A 20,310-nucleotide genomic window follows, 5' to 3' on the forward strand; every position below is an offset into this window, starting at 1 on the left:
ATTGATTTGCACTTTTCACACCAAAGTACGTTCATCTTTAGGAGACATAAGGCGTCTCCTTCCTGAGCAGTATGACGGCTGCGTGGTCCCATGGTGTTTATACTTGCGTACTATTGTTAGGATGAACCAGACTTGTGGAGATCTACAATTGTTTCTGAGGTCTTAGCTGATTTCTTTTGATTTACCCATGATGTCAAGCAAAGAGGCACTGAGTTTGAAGGTAGGCCTTCAAATACATCCACATGTACACCTCCAATTGACTCAAATGATGTCAATTATCCTAACAGAAGCTTCTAAAGCCATGACATAATTTTCTGGAATTGTCCAAGCTGTATAAGGCACAGTCAACTTTGTGTATGTAAACTTCTGACCCACTGGAATTGTGATGCAGTGAATTATAAGTGAAATAATCTGTCTGTAAATAATTGTTGGGAACATTTCTTGTGTCATGCTCGAAGTAGATGTCCTAACCAACTTGCCAATACTATAGATTGTTAACAATAAATTTGTGGAGTGGTTGAAAAATGAGTGACTCCAACCTAAGTGTGTGTAAACTTCCGACTTCAACTGTATATGTATAGCAACACCTCCCCCATAAGCATTATTGTCTCTTCTATAGATGTATTTCTACTTATGTTATTTGATGTTAGAAAGGTATTGATTTCATTAACCTTATTTCTGTGGCTAAATATATTAACATGGCCATGTTCAGCCATTTCCTGGGTAGCTTCTCAGAGATAAACATAATATGAAAAATAACAAAAAACGCAAAAGAAAAACACAAACATTCAGATATCGTAAGTCAAAAGATTATGTGGTCTGATGAGACAAACATTTTACTCTTACCCGCGGATGCCTTGTTAATCTTGCCCGGGCAGAGACTGAAGTGTGAGCTTTATTTTTACATTTTGTTCACGCCTACATGAATAATCACTCTATTTTATTTTTTATTTGAAAGCATTGTAAACTTTATTTTTGGTCCAGTGGATGGTCGGTCTGTGGCCATGACTGTCTGTGAGTGGTTGCATTTCTCCACCCTTATCCGTTGACTGTTTACAGGAACAATGGTGAGGTGTTTGCTCTGTCCCTGTATTATAGATTGCCCGTTAACCTTTGTAGCCTTCTGCCTGGTGTGTTTAACTTGTCTAAAGTATGGTATCTTTAAAACTATTTTTTTTATTTGTATTTTTATTTGTATTTTGTTTCTAGTTGAGTATATTATTTATATTGCTTTGTGTTGTCTTGTGTGTGTGTGTGTGTGTGTGTGTGTGTGTGTGTGTGTGTGTGTGTGTGTGTGTGTGTGTGTGTGTGTGTGTGTGTGTGTGTGTGTGTGTGTGTGTGTGTAAAACTTAATAAACAGTTAAAAAAAAAGTTTTACTCTTTGGTCTGAATACAAAGTGATATGTCTTGAGAAAACCAGGCACAGCTCATCACCTGTCTAACACCATCTCTACTGTGAAGCATGGTATTTGGCTATGGGGATGTTTTCAGCAGCAGGGACTGGGAAACTGGCAAGGATAGAGGGAACAATGAATACAGGCAAATCATTGATGAGAACATGCTTCAGAGTGCAAATGACAATGACCACACGCATACAGCCAAAGCAAATATTGAGTTGCACTAACCCTAACCCTTTTTGCCCTCTGAACAGCCTCAATGCGTCAGGGCATGGACTCTACAAGGTGTCGGAAGCGTTCCAGAGAGATGCTGGCCCATGTTGACTCCAATGCTTAACCACAGTTGTGTCAAGTTGGCTGGATGTCCTTTGGGTGATGGACCATCATTGATACACACGGAAAAAGGTTGAGTGCGAAAAATCCAGCAGCGTTGCAGTTCTTGGCACCTACTTCTATACCCCGTTCAAAGGCATTTAAATCTTTTTACTTCCCCATTCACCCTCTGAATGGCACACATACACAATCCGTCTCAATTGTCTCCAGGCTTAAAAATCCTTATTTAATATAAGAAATGTGAAATGATTTATACTTTTACTTTTGATATAGCTTAATATAGTTTGGCAATTACATTTACTTTTGATACATACTTGAGTACATTTAAAACCAAATAATTTTAGACTTTTAGTCAAGTAGTATTTTACTGGGAGTCTTTTTTTTATATTAAGTATGACAATTGGGCACTTGTTCCACCACTTTTCAGTGTATACAAAGTGTAATACATTTCAATTTGACATGGTACAGGTGTCTTCTTTTTTAAGCCTATAAAAATGTGTGTGAGGTGTACTGTGTACTATAAACACTCGGTGAGACCCTGATTTAGCCCACAGCAGTAAAAGGTTAACAGAGTTTGACAGAATCCGCAAGGAAGAATGGGAGAAAATCTCAAAATCCAGATGTGCAAAGCTAATACGGACATACCTAAGATGACTCAAAGCTGTACATTACATTACTATGTATATACATATCTTTACTATGCATTAGCAAATGTCAGGGTATTCATAGTGACAAAAGCAAACATAAATATATTTGAAAAGATGAACATTGATAAGGTAGAAGAAACATTGATGATATATACTAGTTCTTTGTTTTTTAAATTAAAGACTTTTGTGCAGTGATAAACAGAAACAATCTCACAACATGATTGTGGAAATATCAAAGAAGGATAAAATGAGATTTGTTGGTAAAATAATTAAAGTTTTTAAAAAGCATAAAGACATATCTGTCAGATTTGCCAAGCCTTTTGTAGGGTAAAAAAGGGAAAAACAAGGTTTGTCTTCGTGTCAAAGCCTACTATCCTCAGCCTTTCATTATCTGTTAAGCAGACTCCCCTTTTCATTTCCTTGCCATTATCAAGGCACGGTCTGGCACCCGAGTACTCAAGAGGCGAGGCAAACACAGTTTGTGCATTTCCTTTGCCGTTGTTTATTTACGATTTACAAGGCCGCTCAGTAAATCCCAAATGAATTGAGTACCATTCCAACTCAAATTGTTGAGGCAAATGGTAAACAAACACTTGCCAGTACTGTGTTGTTGTGTGTTTAAAAAAAGAAGAAGCAGCAGCATTAAGTCAAACCCAGAGCACGTATTTACAGGTTTTGAACACCCAGCGCTTCATGGAAATCCCTCTCCTAACCACGCTTTCCTGATTAATAGTACCTTCCTCAAGCCTCCTTCAGTTTCACATAATTGCCCGGGTTTCAAGCGTGCATCTATAATTTCATACATTTTCATCTATCTCCCATTAATTGCCATGGAGCAGAGTGACTGTGGCGTGGATAAGGTTGCAGGCCATGGTTTAATTACCGTAGAGCTATTTCTATTGATGTGTTCACGGCTGCCCTCACAGGTCATGAAATTACAGAAGCCGTGGCACAGAAGTGCACACTTGCAAAAAATGTAGTCATGGAGTTTGATTGGACACAAAGAAAAGTAGATTAACACTCGTAAAGGTTAATCTTCCAATCCTTTAATGAAGCATAGTTCTGGTCGTTACACAAAGACATGGCTCTGCGATGGACAATGAATTACAGTCCAATGAAGAGATCTATAGAACGGTGAACAATACTAAGCATAAACCTTGCCTATAAAATGAGGGAGTAATATTGCATGGTAGTGAAATATACAAAACATTCTCTCGGCGTACAGCCCTTTGTGGAAGGCTCATCGAGAGGCAGCCAATATAGGGCACACAGACAGCTGTCACCTGTTTTGTTTTCATGCGAACCATCACATTCTGTCTTTTTACACATTTCCCATATTTCATGTCTTTTACTAACAGCCCTGTAGGGCTTATTCATCTGTTGTGTTCCACACACTCCAACAGCCTTTACATCTGCCGGTTAGCATTCTAAACCGAAGAATCAGGTGTAGCTGCGATCTGACATCAGAGTAGTAGGATTCCCCTCAGGGTGAATACAAGAAGAAGCACCAACTCACCAAGTCCTTTGTTTGTCTCCTCCCTATATGTTTCAGGTTTCCTCAACTTTGCCATGAGATATATTTAGCGTGTACTAATCCCACCCATCGGTTCCACAATCAGAGCGGGGTAATGAGGAACAGATAGGACGCCACACGCCACACAGGTAGCAACTTGTTAGGGGGGCCCTGAGCCAGGATGATAGTGCAACAGTACCAGACTCCATTGCATGATCTAATTGGCAGATCCAGTCTGTAAGCCTATCTCTATTAGCTGATTTGTCAGCGATACTAAAGCATGGGCTGTGTTGGACAGAATAACCTCATCAACAAATAAAGACAGAACCGTTTAAATCTGTTTAGTTCGTCATCCAAACACATTTTGGGATTGGAGCCCCAACTAAAGGCTTACCTGTCATGGATGCCACATGTGTCAAACTGCAGTTCCTTGTAGTTTCCCAGCCGTCCTTGTTGCACCCGGTTCAGGTCCATGGGCTGGCTGTTGATGGAGATGAGACGCATGCACCCCTGGAAAGCCAACGTGGGGTTCTTACAGCCTGAGATGTTCAGAGATGGACAACCTGTGACACAGATTGAAGAAATGTTGCTAAATAGTTGCATTTTCATCATTCAACATGTCCTGTATACATCTTCAGATAATGTCTTCAGATGCTGCAACAAGACCAGACCATCAAGTCCTGGTTTCATGAGTGTGACAATATTGCGTTAGGAGATAGGTGAAGGAGTCAGGCGCAGGAGAGCAGAGATGTCCGAGATGCGTAATTTTAATGGGCAAGTAAACCAAATACAGGTAAGGCACAATACAAAAATCAGACGCCCTCGACAACAGAGAAACCCGTTAATCACGAAAGGAGGAACAAACAAAGCTCCTCAATTTATACACACAGTATGAATGCGTGAAACAAAAATGGGCACAACCTAACCGAGCAACCTCACAATAAAATAACCCCGCACAAACCTAGGCAGGCAACAGAGTAAATTATACACACAGAAATTAAGGCAACTGAAGCCAGGTGTGAAAGAACCAAAGACAAAACAAACAAAAAAGGAAAAGGGGATCGGTGATGACTAGTAGGCCGGCGACGCCGACCGCCGCCCGAACAGGGAACTACCTTCGGTGGAAGTCATGACAGTACCCCCTCCCCTGACGCGTGGCTCCCGCAGCACACCGATGCCGGCCTCGAGGATGACCCGGAGGACGAGGCGCAGGGCGATCTGGGTGGAGGCGGTGAAACTCCCTCAGCATAGATGGGTCTAATACGTCCTCCACCGGCACCCGGTATCTCTCCTCCGGACCGTACCCCTCCCAATCCACGAGGTACTGAAGGCCCCTCACCCGACGCCTGAACTGCGTACGCAGGCGCCCCCTCGAAGTCCAGGGGGATGGAAGGGACCTCCCGCACCTCAGCTTCTTGAAGCGGACCAGCCACCACCGGCCTGAGGAGAGACACATAAAACGAGGGGTTAATATGGTAGTAAGGGGGAAGCTGTGACCTATAACACACCTCGTTTATTCTCCTCAGGACTTTAAACGGCCCCACAAACCGCGGACGCAGCTTCCGGCAGGGCAGGCGGAGGGGCAGGTTTCGGGTCGAGATCCAGACCCGGTCTCCCGGTGCGAACACCAGGGCCTCGCTGCGGTCTCCGGCGGCAATACAACTGCAGAATCCTACCCACATCCTGGTTCACTCTCTCCACATGCCCATTACTCTCGGGGTGAAAACACGAGGTAAGGCTGACCGAGACCCCCAAACGTTCCATGAATGCCTTCCACACACACCCTAGACGTGAACTGTGGACTCCGATCAGAAACAATGTCCTCAGGTACCCCGTAGTGCAGGAAGATGTGAGTAAACAGGGCCTCCGCAGTCTGTAGATCCGTAGGGAGACCGGGCAAAGGGAGGAGACGACAGGACTTAGAAAACCTATCCACAACGACCAGGATCGTGGTGTTGCCCTGTGACGGAGGCAGATCGGTCAGGAAGTCAACCGACAGGTGTGACCAAGGCCGCTGTGGAACGGGAAGGGGTTATAACTTCCCTCTGGGCAGGTGCCTAGGAGCCTTGCACTGAGCGCACACTGAGCAGGAGGACACATAAACCCTCACGTCCTTGGTCAAAGTGGACCACCAGTACTTCCCACTAAGACATCGCACCGTCCTACCGATGCCCGGATGACCAGAGGAGGACGTGTGAGCCCATCAGCCCGTCACGAACCTCCAGCGGAACGTACACCCATTCAGCTGGACACTGTGGTGGAGTAGGCTCTACACGTGATGCCGGCTCGATTGTTGCGTCCACCTCCCATCGGGGAGTAGGATCGATGAATCGCTCCTCCATATGATACAGTCGGGACAGTGCGTCTGCCTTAGTGTTCTGGGAACCTGGTCTATATGAGATAGTAAACCGAAATCGGGTGAAAAACATAGCCCACCTTGCCTGATGAGGGTTCAGTCTCCTCGCCACCCGGAAGTACTCCAGATTACGGTGGTCAGTCCAGATGAGAAAAGGGTGTTGAACCCCCTCAAGCCAATGTCTCCACACCTTCAGAGCTCTGACGACAGCCAACAACTCCCAATCCCCCACGTCATAGTTTTGGCAGAGCTTCCTCGAAAAGAAAGCACAAGGGTAGAGCTTCGATGGCGTACCCGAACGCTGTGAGAGCACGGCTCCAATCCCAGCCTCGGATGCGTCCACCTCCACAATTAATGCCAAAGAGGGATCCGGATGCGCCAGCACGGGAGCCGAAGTAAACAGAGCCTTCAGGCGACCAAAAGCTCTGTCCGCCTCAACCGACCACCCCAGATGCACCCCCCTTCAGCAGTGATGTAATGGGGGCAGCCACCTGCCCAAAACCCCGGATAAACCTCCGGTAGTAGTTGGCAAACCCTAAAAACCTATGCACCTCCTGTACCCTGGTTGGAGGGGGCCAAATACGCACGGCTGCAATGCGGTCACACTCCATCACCAACCCTGCTGTGGAAATGAGATACCCTAGGAAGGAGACGGGCTGTTTGAAGAACAAGCATTTCTCAGCCTTGACGTACAGGTCATGCTCCATCAGTCGCCCAAGTACCTTGCGAACCAGAGACACATGCGCGGCGCGTGTAGTGGAATAGACCAGAATGTCATCGATATAAACCACCACATCCTGCCCGTGCAGGTCCCTGAGAATCTCGTCTATAAAAGATTGGAAAACTGCTGGAGCATTCTTCAACCCGTACGGCATGACGAGGTACTCATAATGGCCGGATGTGGTACTAAACACTATCTTCCACTCATCTCCCTCCCGGATACACACCAAGTTATACACGCTCCTGAGATCCAGTTTTGTGAAAAAGCATGCCCCGTGAAATGACTAAATCGCCGTGGCAATGAGAGGTAGCGGGTAACTGTACCCCACCGTGATGGAATTTAGACCTCTATAGTCAATGCACGGACACAGACCTCCCTCCTTCTTCACAAAAAAGAAACTCGAGGAGGCAGGTGATGTGGAGGGCCGAATGTACCCCTGCCCCAGAGATTCAGAGACATTTGTCTCCATAGCCACCGTCTCCTCGTGTGACAGGGGATACACGTAACTCCTGAGAAGTGCAGCGTCTACCAGGAGATTTATCTCACAAACCCCTCGTTGATGAGGTGGTAAATGGGTAGCCTTCTTTTTACAGAAAGCCAAATCTGCATATTCTGAGGGATTGTGCACGGTGGAGATTTGGTCTGGACTTTCCACCGTCATTGCACCGATGGAAACCCCTACACACCTGCCTGAGCACTCCTCTGACCACCCCTTTAGAGCCGTCTGTTGCCACGAAATCTTGGGGTTGTGAAGGGCCAACCAGGGGATCCCCAGCACCACTGGAAATGCAGGAGAATCAATGAGGAAGAGACTCTCATTCTCTCCTCATGACCCTCCTGTGTAACCATGCCCAGTGGAGCCGTGGCCTCCCTGACTATCCCTGACCCTAATGGTCGGCTATCCAAGGTGTGCACTGGGAAGAGTTCATCAATCTGAACAAGGGGGATCCCTAAACAATGCACAAAACCGTGGTCAATAAAATTGCCTGCTGCGCCTGAATCTACTTGCGCCTTATGCCGGGAATGAGGGGAAAATTCGGGAAAATAAATGAACACATACATGTGACCAACAGGGGGCTCTGGGTGAGCCTGGTGCCGACTCACCTGAGGTGTCCGAGTAGTGCTCGGCCTGGCGTCTCGACTCCCTGAAGGACCCCTCTAGCACCAGTCAGCAGTGTGCCCTCTACGACCACAGCTGGTACAGGAAAGGGCTCCTCCTCCGGTTGCCCTCGCTGCAGCACCTCCTAGGTCCATAGGCGTTGGAGTGGAGGGGCTGGGGGATAAAACTGACAGGGCCCGATCCGGATGTCCGCGGGTCTCCAGCAAGTTGTCCAACCGAATGGACATGTCTATCAGCTGGTCCAAGGAGAGGGTGGTGTCTCTACAGGCCAGCTCCCTACGGACGTCCTCGTGCAAACTGCACATATAGTGATCGATCAGGGCCCTGTCGTTCCATCCCGCGCTAGCAGCCAAGGTCCGGAACTCTAGGGCGAAGTCCTGTGCGCTCCTCTTCTCCTGCCTTAGATGGAAGAGACGTTCACCCGTCTGGGTAGTGGTCCCTCGCCGAGTCTGGATCGTTCCATACGGCGTTGGCCAACTCCAGGGCTTTGCCTGAGAGGCAGGAGACGAGGGCGTTCACGCTCTCACCTCCCGATGGAGCCGGATGAACGGTTGCCAGGTATAGCTCCATCTGGAGTAAGAACCCCTGGCACCCGGCCGCCGTCCCATCGTACTCCCTCGGGAGTCAAATAACACTGGGACCAGGCAACGAAGGAGTAGGTTGTGGTACTGGTTGGAGTGTGGCTGGTGGAGGTGTAGGAAGGCCACCTCTCTCCCATATTTCCATCGTCGCCATCACCTGATCCATCGTGGTCCCCAGCCGGTGTAACACTGCCGTGTGGTGTTGAACGTGCTCCTCCATAGATGTTGGGAGCGCGTCAGCTCCTGCTGACTCCATCGAAGCTGGTGCAGGATTCTGTGACAATATAGCGTTTGGAGGTAGGTGAAGGAGTCAGGTGCAGGAGAGCAGAGATGTCCGAGATGCGTACTTATAATGGGCAAGTCCACCAAATACAGGTAAGGCACAATACAATAATCAGATGCCCACGACAACAGAGAAACCCGTTAATCACGAAAGGAGGAACAAACAAAGCTCCTCAATTCATACACACAGTATGAATGCGTGAAACAAAAATGGGCACAACCTAACCGAACAATCTCACAATAAAATAATCCCGCACAAATTTAGGCAGGCAACAGGGTAAATTATACACACAGAAATTAAGGCAACTGAAACCAGGTGTGAAAGAACCAACGACAAAACAAACAGAAAAGGAAAAAGGGACCGGTGATGGCTAGTAGGCAGGCGACGCCGACCACCAAGCTCTGCCCGAACAGGGAGAGGAACTACCTTCGGTGGAAGTCGTGACAATGAGATAGTGATGCAGACAACAAGACTCATTGTGTGTGGTCTTACCTCCGAAGTAGAGGCTGTTTCTTGCCTCCATGTGGTCCCCCAGCTCGATGGTTGAGGACGGCTCATTGTCCAGGGTCGTGGTGACTTGAAGACCTTGAGAGCTGAGACTCACAGAGTGCCACAGTCCATCGTTCACTCTGTGACCTGTGGAGACAGCAGGGTGTGTTTTCTGTGTGAGACTTTTACAGGCTCATCAAACATCAACTACATGTTCATTCAGGGATTACTGGGATTGGGATCTCCAACATACTGTAGGTACTAGGCTACATATTACATTATAAATCATAGCCTATCAATCGCTGTGTAAGCTACAGTATGGTCACATGGTGTGTCTTAATAACTGTCCTACATTTCTAAACAAGAATGGAAGATGACATGGAAATGAAAATGAACGGCAAGTGTGGCTGGTCAGATTGAAGCTAAATCGTTGCCAGAGGACAGAATGTAATGGTTATTATTGGATGAAACATTCATTTGACCGTAGGTTCAAGCTTCAAACAGACATAGCAGATTGTGGTATATCCATTTTGATTGTCCTTTATAGTGAAGGGCTTCCAAGCTGTAATGGTCTTTCTGTGTGTCTATAATTCCCTCTGTGCCTGCCATCTGCTGAAAGTCTGGGCTCTGCAATCCAACGTAATTATACATGTTATTTCTCTCTGACTGCAATCCTATAGCGCTCACGTCCAAAATACGAGGATGACATTTTTCCTTAAGCCATTCCAAGTAGATTAAATGTGCTTTGAGTTTCTCGGGGGCAAAAGGTCATATGAATGATGTTGATGTAATGATGTGCAAAATCAAACACAGACAGTCTCCCCCTGGATGATGGATTAGCTTTTCACTGTCAGTCTACTTCACTGGAATAAAGACTGTTTAATATTTTCTGTCTCCCTGGGTGTACACTGATTCCAACCCATAGTGTGGGTCAGCTAGGCTAGAGGCTGTTGGCCTGGCCCTCACCGGTGGAGACCTCTTCTTTCTGCTGGGCTGACGTGTGATGGGTCAAGCGCAGCCGGCTATTGCTTATCTGCAGCTGCAGTTGCTGGGGCTCCAGGGCCAGCTGGGTGGAGAGCAGTAGCCCGTCTGGGTTCCATGTTCTGAACTGGAAACGCACCGCGAATCCCGCTGAAGCAGACTGCGTGGCTGGGAGCGACAGGAAGCTGCTGCTGGAGCTCAGGAAAGTGGTGGATACCAGCTGGGGCTCTGAGCACGAGAAGGTAACGTTGCCCTGGTGACACACATGGAAAACACAGATAATGGAATTATTCACTCATACCATCAACATGTTGGATTTACTGTACTTTTACTGTACCATTCATCTGAGCAGAATAAAATACAGTGAGCTGATAAAGAGATTTACTGAAAATGATATTTAGAAAACTAACTCGCCTGCAAGAGTCACACATTTCCTTGATAACGCCAAATAAAGCTGAATGACTATCTTGAATTCAAAAGGTGCAGTACAAAAGGACTACAGGCAGAAGTGTCATATAATATCAAACTATAAAATACTGAGTTTCTCCCCTCCAATCTAGGTTAGCCGTCAGGTGGGCAGAGAAAGAACACACCTTAATTCCAAGTGATCCAGAGGCCTTGTGAGGTACATGGACCAAAAGAGCAGCTATGTCAATTGAGGTCAGCGGCCCATCAATCCCAGTGCCTCAGAGGCAGAGAAGAGCAATCGGCAGCACTTTGACTCTCATTGTGATCCCTTACCAGATAGTATTCCACATTGAAATTCCATTACGGATTCCATCATCGCAGTCACTCTCTCACTTGTAAGTAAAGGCCTTTTAACATAGCAATCAGATTTCAGAGGGGAATAGGGTGTCTGTGATGCAATGTAACACTTTGGCTTCTGTCTGATTTGATTGGGGGGAGGGAGTCCAAATTATAGGGTGTGCCTACGGCTGAATCTATTCATGAATTTAGACTTAATGACACAGTAGTGAGGATCAGATAGAACTACATTCTTTTCTCTAAGGACAGTGTCTCTACCCTGGATCTCATACTGTTTGAGGGACCATGGAGAAGGTTATGTGACGAACTCAAATACAAATGTGATTAAACAGAATCACATTGTAGCAAAATGTGAAATCTCACAGCAACAGTACAATTAAAACAGACGGTCTGTGACCTTTAATAGGCATTGGTTGACTAACTACTTTGTCCCCATACTATTTTAAGGATGTACTAATAATCTATGGTACGGTAGATGAGAATAGTTGTCTTACAACACTGTAGATCTGAGGTTTGCGTCGCTTGGCTAGGTCGATGATGTTGATCCCGTTGTAGTAGAGGTTCTCGATGCAACCATGGAAGTTCTTCCTCAGGAAGGTGCCAGGCTTACCTGGCAGTGGGATGCCTCCGAAGCTGAGCTTTGATGAGGAATAAGGGTGAAATGACAACATCCTCTTAGAGTAAGATAACTTGGTTGAACTATTTACTTGGTCTGAATAAGTATCTGACTATTCTACAGTATATGTTAGCATAAACACACCTCATAGTCCACCTCCAGAGAGTCTCCTTCCCCCTTGGTCCTGAAGTGCTGTGTGTGGGTGTCCATGGTGAGGTTGACCTGCTTGTTGAAGCGCTCGATGAGGACAGAGTGCCAGTGCTGGTCATCCAGAAGACTGCCCAAAGTGACCGCAACACGACCACTGCTGAACCGCAGCCGGGTGTCATCTGAAGACAAAGAAACAGAGAACAGATCATATGGTTACTTTAATATTGATATAGATATTGATCATAAAACAGGACGGTGTATCGAGGAAGAGGGAGCTGTTATAGACATTCTGAAAACAAACTACTTCAGAATGGTCTTCCCCAGACTCAGCTCTACACAATGTGGATCCTTAACAGTCGGAGTCCAGCTAGTAAATGGAGCTCAGGTGCAGTGGTAATTGGAAGGGCAGCAGAACACAAACATTCAGTTACCCTCCCAGACTGCTCCCCAGGCTCATTTTAAATGGTTCAAAAGACTCCTTCATCTGTACCCAGAGTCCCTTGTGTCCTGTTACCCATTACCTCTGCCCCTTGACCTTTCTGATGACCTCTCCCAGGTTGAGGTAAAGAGCCAGCCTGCCAGGTCTGTAGGCACATTATTTTCCAGTCAAAGTTTATGAGAAATTTGCTTGTTTGATACACAATTCACAACATTTAGATGTACAATACAAAAGAGAAAATAGACTTAAAATATGTACAAATATATATTTTTAAATGCCACCAATCAAAAAGGGCACATTCTTCCTAGGAGAGCAAACAGGCAGGTGGTCCAGCACCACTAGAGCCTTATCTGTGCACGTGCCTTGCAGCCTGCCCCGATGTGACAAACTCACCCATGTTGAGGAAGAGGGCCAGCCTGCCCCGGTGTGACAAACTCACCCAGGTTGAGATAGAGGGCCAGCCTGCCCCGGTGCAGCTCCAGAGTGATGTAGTCGCCCCTCTGACCCTCTCCGTGGAGCAGCACCCCCTCAGCCTGGTGGCTCTTGAAGCGCAGCGAGATCACATCCTTCACCGTGCTCATGGACTTCTGGTTAAACCGGTAGAGCAGGGAGCTTCTGCCATCAAAGTCTGCCACGTCTGACTCTGAAGGCAATCAACAGACAGTGAAATGGGTTGTCATTGGGATACTTGTCCCCTGTCACTGTGAGCTTCATACCTGTTATGGTAATGTGGCTATATCAGTGATGGCATTGAAATGTATTATGCTGGAAGCCATTTCCATGTGTAACTGGATGGGAACAATCTCTGACATACACCTGTTATTTTAATAATTACTGCACATGCTCTAGTGCTCACCCCTTTCGGTCATACTACAAAATTGATTCCTGTAAGTCCTCAAGAATGCAAGTTATGAATTTGTCATGGGGGCATTTTCAGATTTTCCAATGTAATTTAGTCATTGGAAGACCTAGAGGACTCATGCATAGATACATGAATCTGTAACACCAGTATTGTAATGACATTGCATAGCAAGTCTCTCTCTTCTCATCTCTCTCTCTTCTATTCTCTTTCTATCTCTGTTTTCTGTATTGTGAATTGATCAACCTGTTTTATAGTTTGAATTGAGATGTGTATGGTCTCTCCTCATTGAGGTGCATGTCACACAGCATTTATTAGCAGAGCACACATTCATCCAACATTAATACAGGGATCATGCTGTGGAACAGTTTGGCATTATGATAGAGTTACAGTTCACATATACAATAAATAAATTAGGCCCTAGTCTATGGATTTCACATGACTGGGCAGGTGTGCAGCCATGGGTGGGGCCATGGAGTGGAATATTCTCACCCACTTGGCAGCCAGGCCCACCCACTGGGGAGCCAGGCCCAGCCAATCAGAGTTTTTCCCCACAAAAGGGCATTATTACAGACAGAAATACTACTCAGCACACCCACACCCCTCAGACCATCCCACAGGTGAAGAAGCAGGATGTGGAGGTCCTGGGTTAGCATGGTTATGTGTGGTCTGCAGTTGTGAGGCCGGTTGGACCATGTTGTTAGAGAAATTAACATTACATTCTCTGGAAACAGCTCTGGTGGATATTCCTACAGTCAGCATGCCAATTGCACGTTTCCTCAAAACTTGAGACATCTGTGGCATTGTGTTGTGTTACAAAACTGCACATTTTAGAGTGGCATTTTATTGTCCCCAGCAAGGTGCACCTGTGTAATGATCATTCTGTTCAATCAGCTTCTTGATATGCCATACCTGTCAGGTGGATGGATTATATTGACAAAGGAGAAATGCTCACCAACAGGTATATAAACAAATTGTGCACAACATTTTAGAGAAATATACTTTTTGTGCGTATGAAAAATGCCTGGGATCTTTTATTTCAGCTCACGACACTTTACATGTTGCATTCATAGTTTTGTTCGGTGCATTTAGCATTACCCAGGCAGAGATTGGCTCTCAACTGTCATGCCTGCCTGGCAGTCACTGTTTGTCTCTGTTAGCTGGTGGGAACATTTGTGATAAATGAGAGAAGAGCATCAATATCAAAATACTCGCTATCTCTATTTCTGCAGTTGTCCTCAAACGTCCTGCTTTCATCAAAGGGTATACACAAAAGTAGGGTGTTCTGGATGTAAGGGATGTAAGTATTAGCTGAATGTGTATGGTCTGTGTGTAAGGCCTGGTGGTCCCTTTATTGCAGGCACACCCTAATGTGTATGGTCTGTATGTTAGAAGTAGGGGTGGTCTGGTCACTCACTGTAGGCACAGCCGTACACCTCCACTCTGAGTCCCACCCAGCCACTGGGGTTCCAGTCCAGCGGGACGAAGCGCAGGAAGCGGCTTCTGATAGAGTGGGACAACTTGTGGTGAATGACACTGTCAGCATTCACGTTCCCCACAAACCTCTGGAGACACACAGCAGAGAGAGAGGAAGGGAGAAAAGGCAGAAGAGTTAGATGCAATGCCAAGTGTTAATATACAGGGGCAGGGTATTCTTGAGGGAACTGTATTCATCAAACAAAACCAGAAATTACAGATCCGTTATTAAGGGAGTCACTGTTAACCAAGCATGGCTCTCTGAACTGACCTTGTATCTTGCAGAGGAATTAAATAATTTAAAAGGGTTTTGTGTCGTCTAGGACTTAATGTTTTGGATCATAACATTAAAGAGGGTTAGTTTCCAAGAACTGTTAAAGATACTGTATTAGTATTCTGCAACAAAACAAAACTTGTGCCATATGTTTCTCTTCACCTGCCCCTACTTTTAGATAAAATATATCAAATGTGTTGCCTGGGTTGGGGATCCTGGGAGGATCCTGGGAGGATGTCCTCCACTGCACTAACACACACTTCTGTGGATGGGAAGTAGATGGGAAAAAACAATTGGTATCATATTGTCTGCTCCCAGGCAGATAACAATGAATATCTCTCACTGAAACTGCGAGATGTCATTATTCTTCGTAATTTCCATCCCCCTGTCCCCCTACCCTCCACTGCATTAATAATCTGCACCATGGAGGCTTAGGGGGGTGAACAGAGAGAGAGAGAGCGAGAGAGAGATAGGAGAGGAAACTCAGATGACTGATCACAAGCAGCCGTCATAACGAATTCGAGGCAGGTGACGAGCTAAATCGATAATGATGTGTATCACAGAGTAAAGGAAAGATGGATTGTTGACACCGGAGCTCCAGGCTCAACAGAGTCAAGAAATGCCATTAATTCACTTCTCCCTGCAGCTGAAAACACAATAGCAGATGGGGGAGGTAGTAGAAGAAGCACAAATTACACACACATAGAGTATGGTGTTACCTCTCTGAGGGATAGACTCTACGGAGATTGGTCTCTGTAGATAATGAAGAAAATGAAGAAGAGGCAGTCTTACAAGGTAACTATTTAGGCTATTATTTTGATTTATACCCATGCGTTGTTATTGTGAGTCCATTTAAGTGGAGCCTGGTGACTGTATTGTAGAAGAGGTGCAAGCTAAGCAATTACAAATGTAACTCATGTCTGTGCAAGATAAGCATTTGCAAACTCACTGGGGTTTACTCATCCACTCAGACCATGCAGGCTATTGCAATGCATATCCTCCACAATGTAAAGTAACTTATTTAGCAAATACAATTTGATAAGCGTTTGCTTCACCAAAATGTGGCATACATATTCATTACTGAGAAAAAGCTATTTGTCAATATCCATACCGCCAGTAGCAGTGTGTGGGTAAAATCCTTGGGGAAGCCAAGCCAAGTCAGGAAAATATCCATATTGCAATCTATGTTGTGATAATTGCATTGTTTGTTCTATAACCTATTTGTTCATACACCATCATGATATACACTAAGGCAGACACAACAAAACGACAGCCGTCACACAGTGGTGGAATAAATTCAATCACATATACATTTGTTACATCCCAAAGCCGGAGAGCAACATCTGTCCATGTGAAATCCATAAAGCAAATATTTCATGTAACAAGCAGTTAAATAGTGTAGAGCAGGGATGGGCAACTCCAGTAGTGTCACACTTTTCTCCCCATCCCTAGCAAACACAGCTGATTCAACTAATTGCATTCTAAACTGAAGATCATGATTAGTTGATTATTGGAGACAGCTGGGGCTGGGGTAAAAGTGTGACACCAATCAGGCCCCCAAGGACTGGATTTGCCAATCCCTGGTGTGAAGCATGTTAAAGCACGTTAATGTTTCTGACAGTTTACTAAACAACTACTGATTTGGACCAATGGAGAGTTGTCACGGTCGTCCTCCTCTTCATCTGAAGAGGAGAGGCGAGAAGGATCGGAGGACCAATATGCAGCGTGATATGTGTTCATGTTGAATGTTTAATTAAAGAAAGAACTGAACACTGAAACACTATACAAAAACAGTAAACAAAATAACAACCGTGAAGCTAATGTGAGCTGCGCTGAAACAAGCCATCAACGTAGACAATCACCCACAAACAAACAGTGCAACCCAGGCTACCAAAGTATGATTCTCAATCAGAGACAACTAATGACACCTGCCTCTGATTGAGAACCATACTAGGCCGAAACATAGAAATACCCCAAAACATAGAAAAACAAACATAGACTGCCCACCCAACTCACGCCCTGACCATACTAAATAAATACAAAAAAAGGAAGGTCAGAACGTGACAAGAGTTAACGCAAGTCAGCACAAAGAAAACAGAAGCACTACCTCCGCTATTCCAGCACCATTTCAACTTAAACATTTCAACGTCATTAAATCAACTAGGCTATATACACTTTGTCTAATACAGTGAAAACAAATGTAAAGACACAAACGATTTAGCCCAATCAATGTTGCTAAATAACATGTGGCTGTCCATGGTACTGATTTCTGTGTGTGTGTGTGTGTGTGTGTGTGTGTGTGTGTGTGTGTGTGTGTGTGTGTGTGTGTGTGTGTGTGTGTGTGTGTGTGTGTGTGTGTGTGTGTGTGTGTGTGTGTGTGTGTGTGTGTGTGTGCGCGCAAGTAGAACGAACATGTTGACTCACCCTACTTGTAGACTGGTTGGACACCAATGCCATCCTCCTCTCTTTCATGTTGGCAAAATGGTCTACGACTCTGTACACACTTTTCGTTTTTGTTGTCTTAGGCTACCTAACTAAAATGCTTGATAGCCTAACTTCCTCACATGAGCAAAAATTAACCAGCTAAGTTATCTTGCTAGGCAACATCTAAGCTAAGAGCATTGGGCCAGTAACCGAAAGGTCACTGGTTTGAATCCCTGAGCCAACCAGGTGAAAAATATGTCAGTGCCCATGAGCAAGGCACTTAACCCTAATTGCTCATGTAAGTCGTTCTATATAAGAGTGCCTGCTAAATGACTCAAATGTAAATATTGACTTTACCTTGGGCTTTGAACGGGGCACCTGGCTCACGCACGGGTGGCAGCACCGGTTCTAAAACTGGAATGCGATCAACTTTCACCCAATGCAAAATGAGCCTAATCAGATCTATATTATTTGCATTCTGTTTACCAAAGTAGTTATAAATGAGATATAGCACAAGAGCAACTTAATCTTAAAGAGATGCTCAAAAGTTTACTTCACTTTTGTTCATCAACACCAACCTAATGTTCGACACAAACCTAAACACCACAAACACTTCTGCATACACAGCTAACAGGCATATCAATCCTTGATTAAACACCCTTAACACCCTCTTCCTGACGGATTGAAGAGGAGCTATCTGAATATGTTTCTATTCTGTCATTACTGTAGTCTACAGTTTTTTCAACAAACCTTAAATTGTGTTTTGCACACTGTTTCACTCCGGAGGTAGAGGCTTTTGCTAATTGACGGAAAATACAACTTCCTTAATAAGCACAGAGGGGTTTACATGAAAATACCGAAACATTGGAACTGAAATTTGAAATTTCTTGATGATGCGTATTTGGACCAGAGAGCATCAATCTTCTCAAACGAACTGACGGAAGCATAAATACCAAAGTAAACAAAGTTCCAATAAACAATGGTACAAAAAAATAACAACATTGTTAGACTATATGCACAAAATAATACAACATTTCATAACTTAATAGCTAGCTGGTCACCCACAAACATGAGTCATTCCTATTTTTCTCTCTGGCTTTGTCTAATTGGATGATTAAAAACTGTTTCATGAGTGCCATCCTGTTGTTCCCAACACGGCCTATACTCCCCGTTGTTCCCAACATGGCCTATACTCCCTGTTGTTCCCAACATGGCTTTATACTCCCTGTTGTGTCGTTGCAGTGCTGGCCTTGCTATGTGACTCCTAAGAGACAAAGACTGAGGAGATTTCCAAGAATAGATAATCATGTTGCCATTGTGACCTGGTCTGGCACAGAGCAGAGATAAAAGGACTGCAGCTCTGGCTGTGTCTTGTGGCTGCCGGTGTCGGTGTGTGTGTCTCTTTGTGTGTGTATGTGTCTCTCTGTGCGTGTGTGTGTGTGTGTGTGTGTGTGTGTGTGTGTGTGTGTGTGTGTGTGTGTGTGTGTCTGTGTGTGTGTGTGTGTGTGTGTGTGTGTGTGTGTGTGTGTGTGTGTGTGTGTGTGTAAGTGTAACTGCGTCATTGAAAGTGAGAGAAAGCAGGAGAGGGAGAGTGGGTGTGTTAGAGAACGTGCCTTTGCCTATGTGTGTATCTTAAGTGCTATAAAACCACTCTTTTCATACACAGCACATCATAATGGCTAACCTTACAGGTGCAGAGTTGCTGCAACCTGGCAGACGCAGGCAGCTGGTGTTCTCTCATTAGCCTTCTCAGCCTGCACCGCCGTCAGCAGGCCATTACCTTTGAACTTCCCTTGTTAAAATGCCAGACTGACGTCAATTCATATCTCCGTGTGGCGTGCAGGTTCAAATTGGTCGCCCACCTTTGGAGTGCCTTCATTAGGGGAGTCTCACTAACTAGCTGCCACTCATCCAATTGATCCCACCGTTTCTGTTTCTTCAGACATGGATCAAAACCAAATGTTACCTGCTATCTTCTCACATTGACAGAAGAAATGTTATGACTACTTAACAGGTTAGTTAGATGTAGTATTCTGTGTGTCATTGATTGATTGACAAAAAAACAACTGGAATGTTCTTCGTTTTTTAAAATTAATTAACTGGGGATTGATGAGTCTCAACTTCGGTTATATGACTTGAAATACAGTTGCGGCCTAATACTGTGAGCTCCAAAAGTCAAATCAAATCAAATTGTATTAGTCACATCCGCCGACTACAGTGAAGTGCTTACTTAGAAGCCCCCAACCAACAATGCAGTTTCAAAAAATACGGACAAGAATGAGAGATAAAAGTAACTAGTTATTTAAGAGAAGCAGGGGAAAATAACAATATATACAGGGGGGTGCAGGTACAGAGTCAATGTGCGGGGGCACAGGTTAGTTGAGGTAGTATGTACATGTAGGTAGAGTTATTAAAGTGACTATGCATAGATGATAACAACAGAGAGTAGCAGCCGTGTAAAAGAGGGGTGGGGGCAATGCAAATAGTCTGGGTAGTCATTTGATTAGGTGTTCAGGAGTCTTATAGCTTGAGGGTGGAAGTTGTTTAGAAGCCCATTGGACCTAGACTTGGCGCTCTGGTACCGCTTGCCGTGCGGTAGCAGAGAGAACACTATGAGTAGGGTAGCTGGAGTCTTTTTAGGGCCTTCCTCTGTCACCGCCTGGTATAGAGGTTCTGGATGGCAGGAAGCTTTGTGATAGTGATTTTATTGGGACAGTGATTCTTTTGTTGTTGTTTTGGCTCTGTACTCCAGCACTTTGAAATGATACAATGACTATGCGGTTAAAGTGCACTGTCAGCTTTAATTTGAGGGTGTTTTAATCAATATCATGTGAACCGTTTAGAAATTACAGTACCTTTTGTAGATAGTCCCCCCATTTTAGGGGA

The 20,310-nt window shown here is 45.1% G+C and overlaps 2 protein-coding genes across 3 annotated transcripts in view; one reads left to right on the forward strand and one right to left on the reverse strand.

Annotated features, from left to right (window-relative positions):
* Window positions 1-20,310, forward strand: part of LOC127915103 (uncharacterized) — a 407,393-nt gene that overhangs the window by 110,709 nt on the left and 276,374 nt on the right. The gene's annotated exons all lie outside the window — the stretch shown is intronic.
* The window catches only part of LOC118367003 (contactin-associated protein-like 5), a 65,236-nt gene that overhangs the window by 22,441 nt on the left and 22,485 nt on the right, over window positions 1-20,310 (reverse strand). The window contains exons 4-11 of one of the 2 annotated variants that reach the window (XM_052493735.1): window positions 14,668-14,815; window positions 12,831-13,034; window positions 12,474-12,536; window positions 11,947-12,131; window positions 11,681-11,824; window positions 10,407-10,674; window positions 9,444-9,587; window positions 4,285-4,453 (exon numbers count right to left, since the gene is read on the reverse strand). In XM_052493735.1, coding sequence (XP_052349695.1) covers window positions 4,285-4,453; window positions 9,444-9,587; window positions 10,407-10,674; window positions 11,681-11,824; window positions 11,947-12,131; window positions 12,474-12,536; window positions 12,831-13,034; window positions 14,668-14,815 — 1,325 coding nt within the window. The remainder of the gene's footprint in view (window positions 1-4,284; window positions 4,454-9,443; window positions 9,588-10,406; window positions 10,675-11,680; window positions 11,825-11,946; window positions 12,132-12,473; window positions 12,537-12,830; window positions 13,035-14,667; window positions 14,816-20,310) is intronic. The other variant, XM_052493736.1, reaches the window with a different exon arrangement.

Source organism: Oncorhynchus keta, chromosome 34, assembly GCF_023373465.1.
Source record: "Oncorhynchus keta strain PuntledgeMale-10-30-2019 chromosome 34, Oket_V2, whole genome shotgun sequence".
NCBI lineage: Eukaryota > Metazoa > Chordata > Actinopteri > Salmoniformes > Salmonidae > Oncorhynchus > Oncorhynchus keta.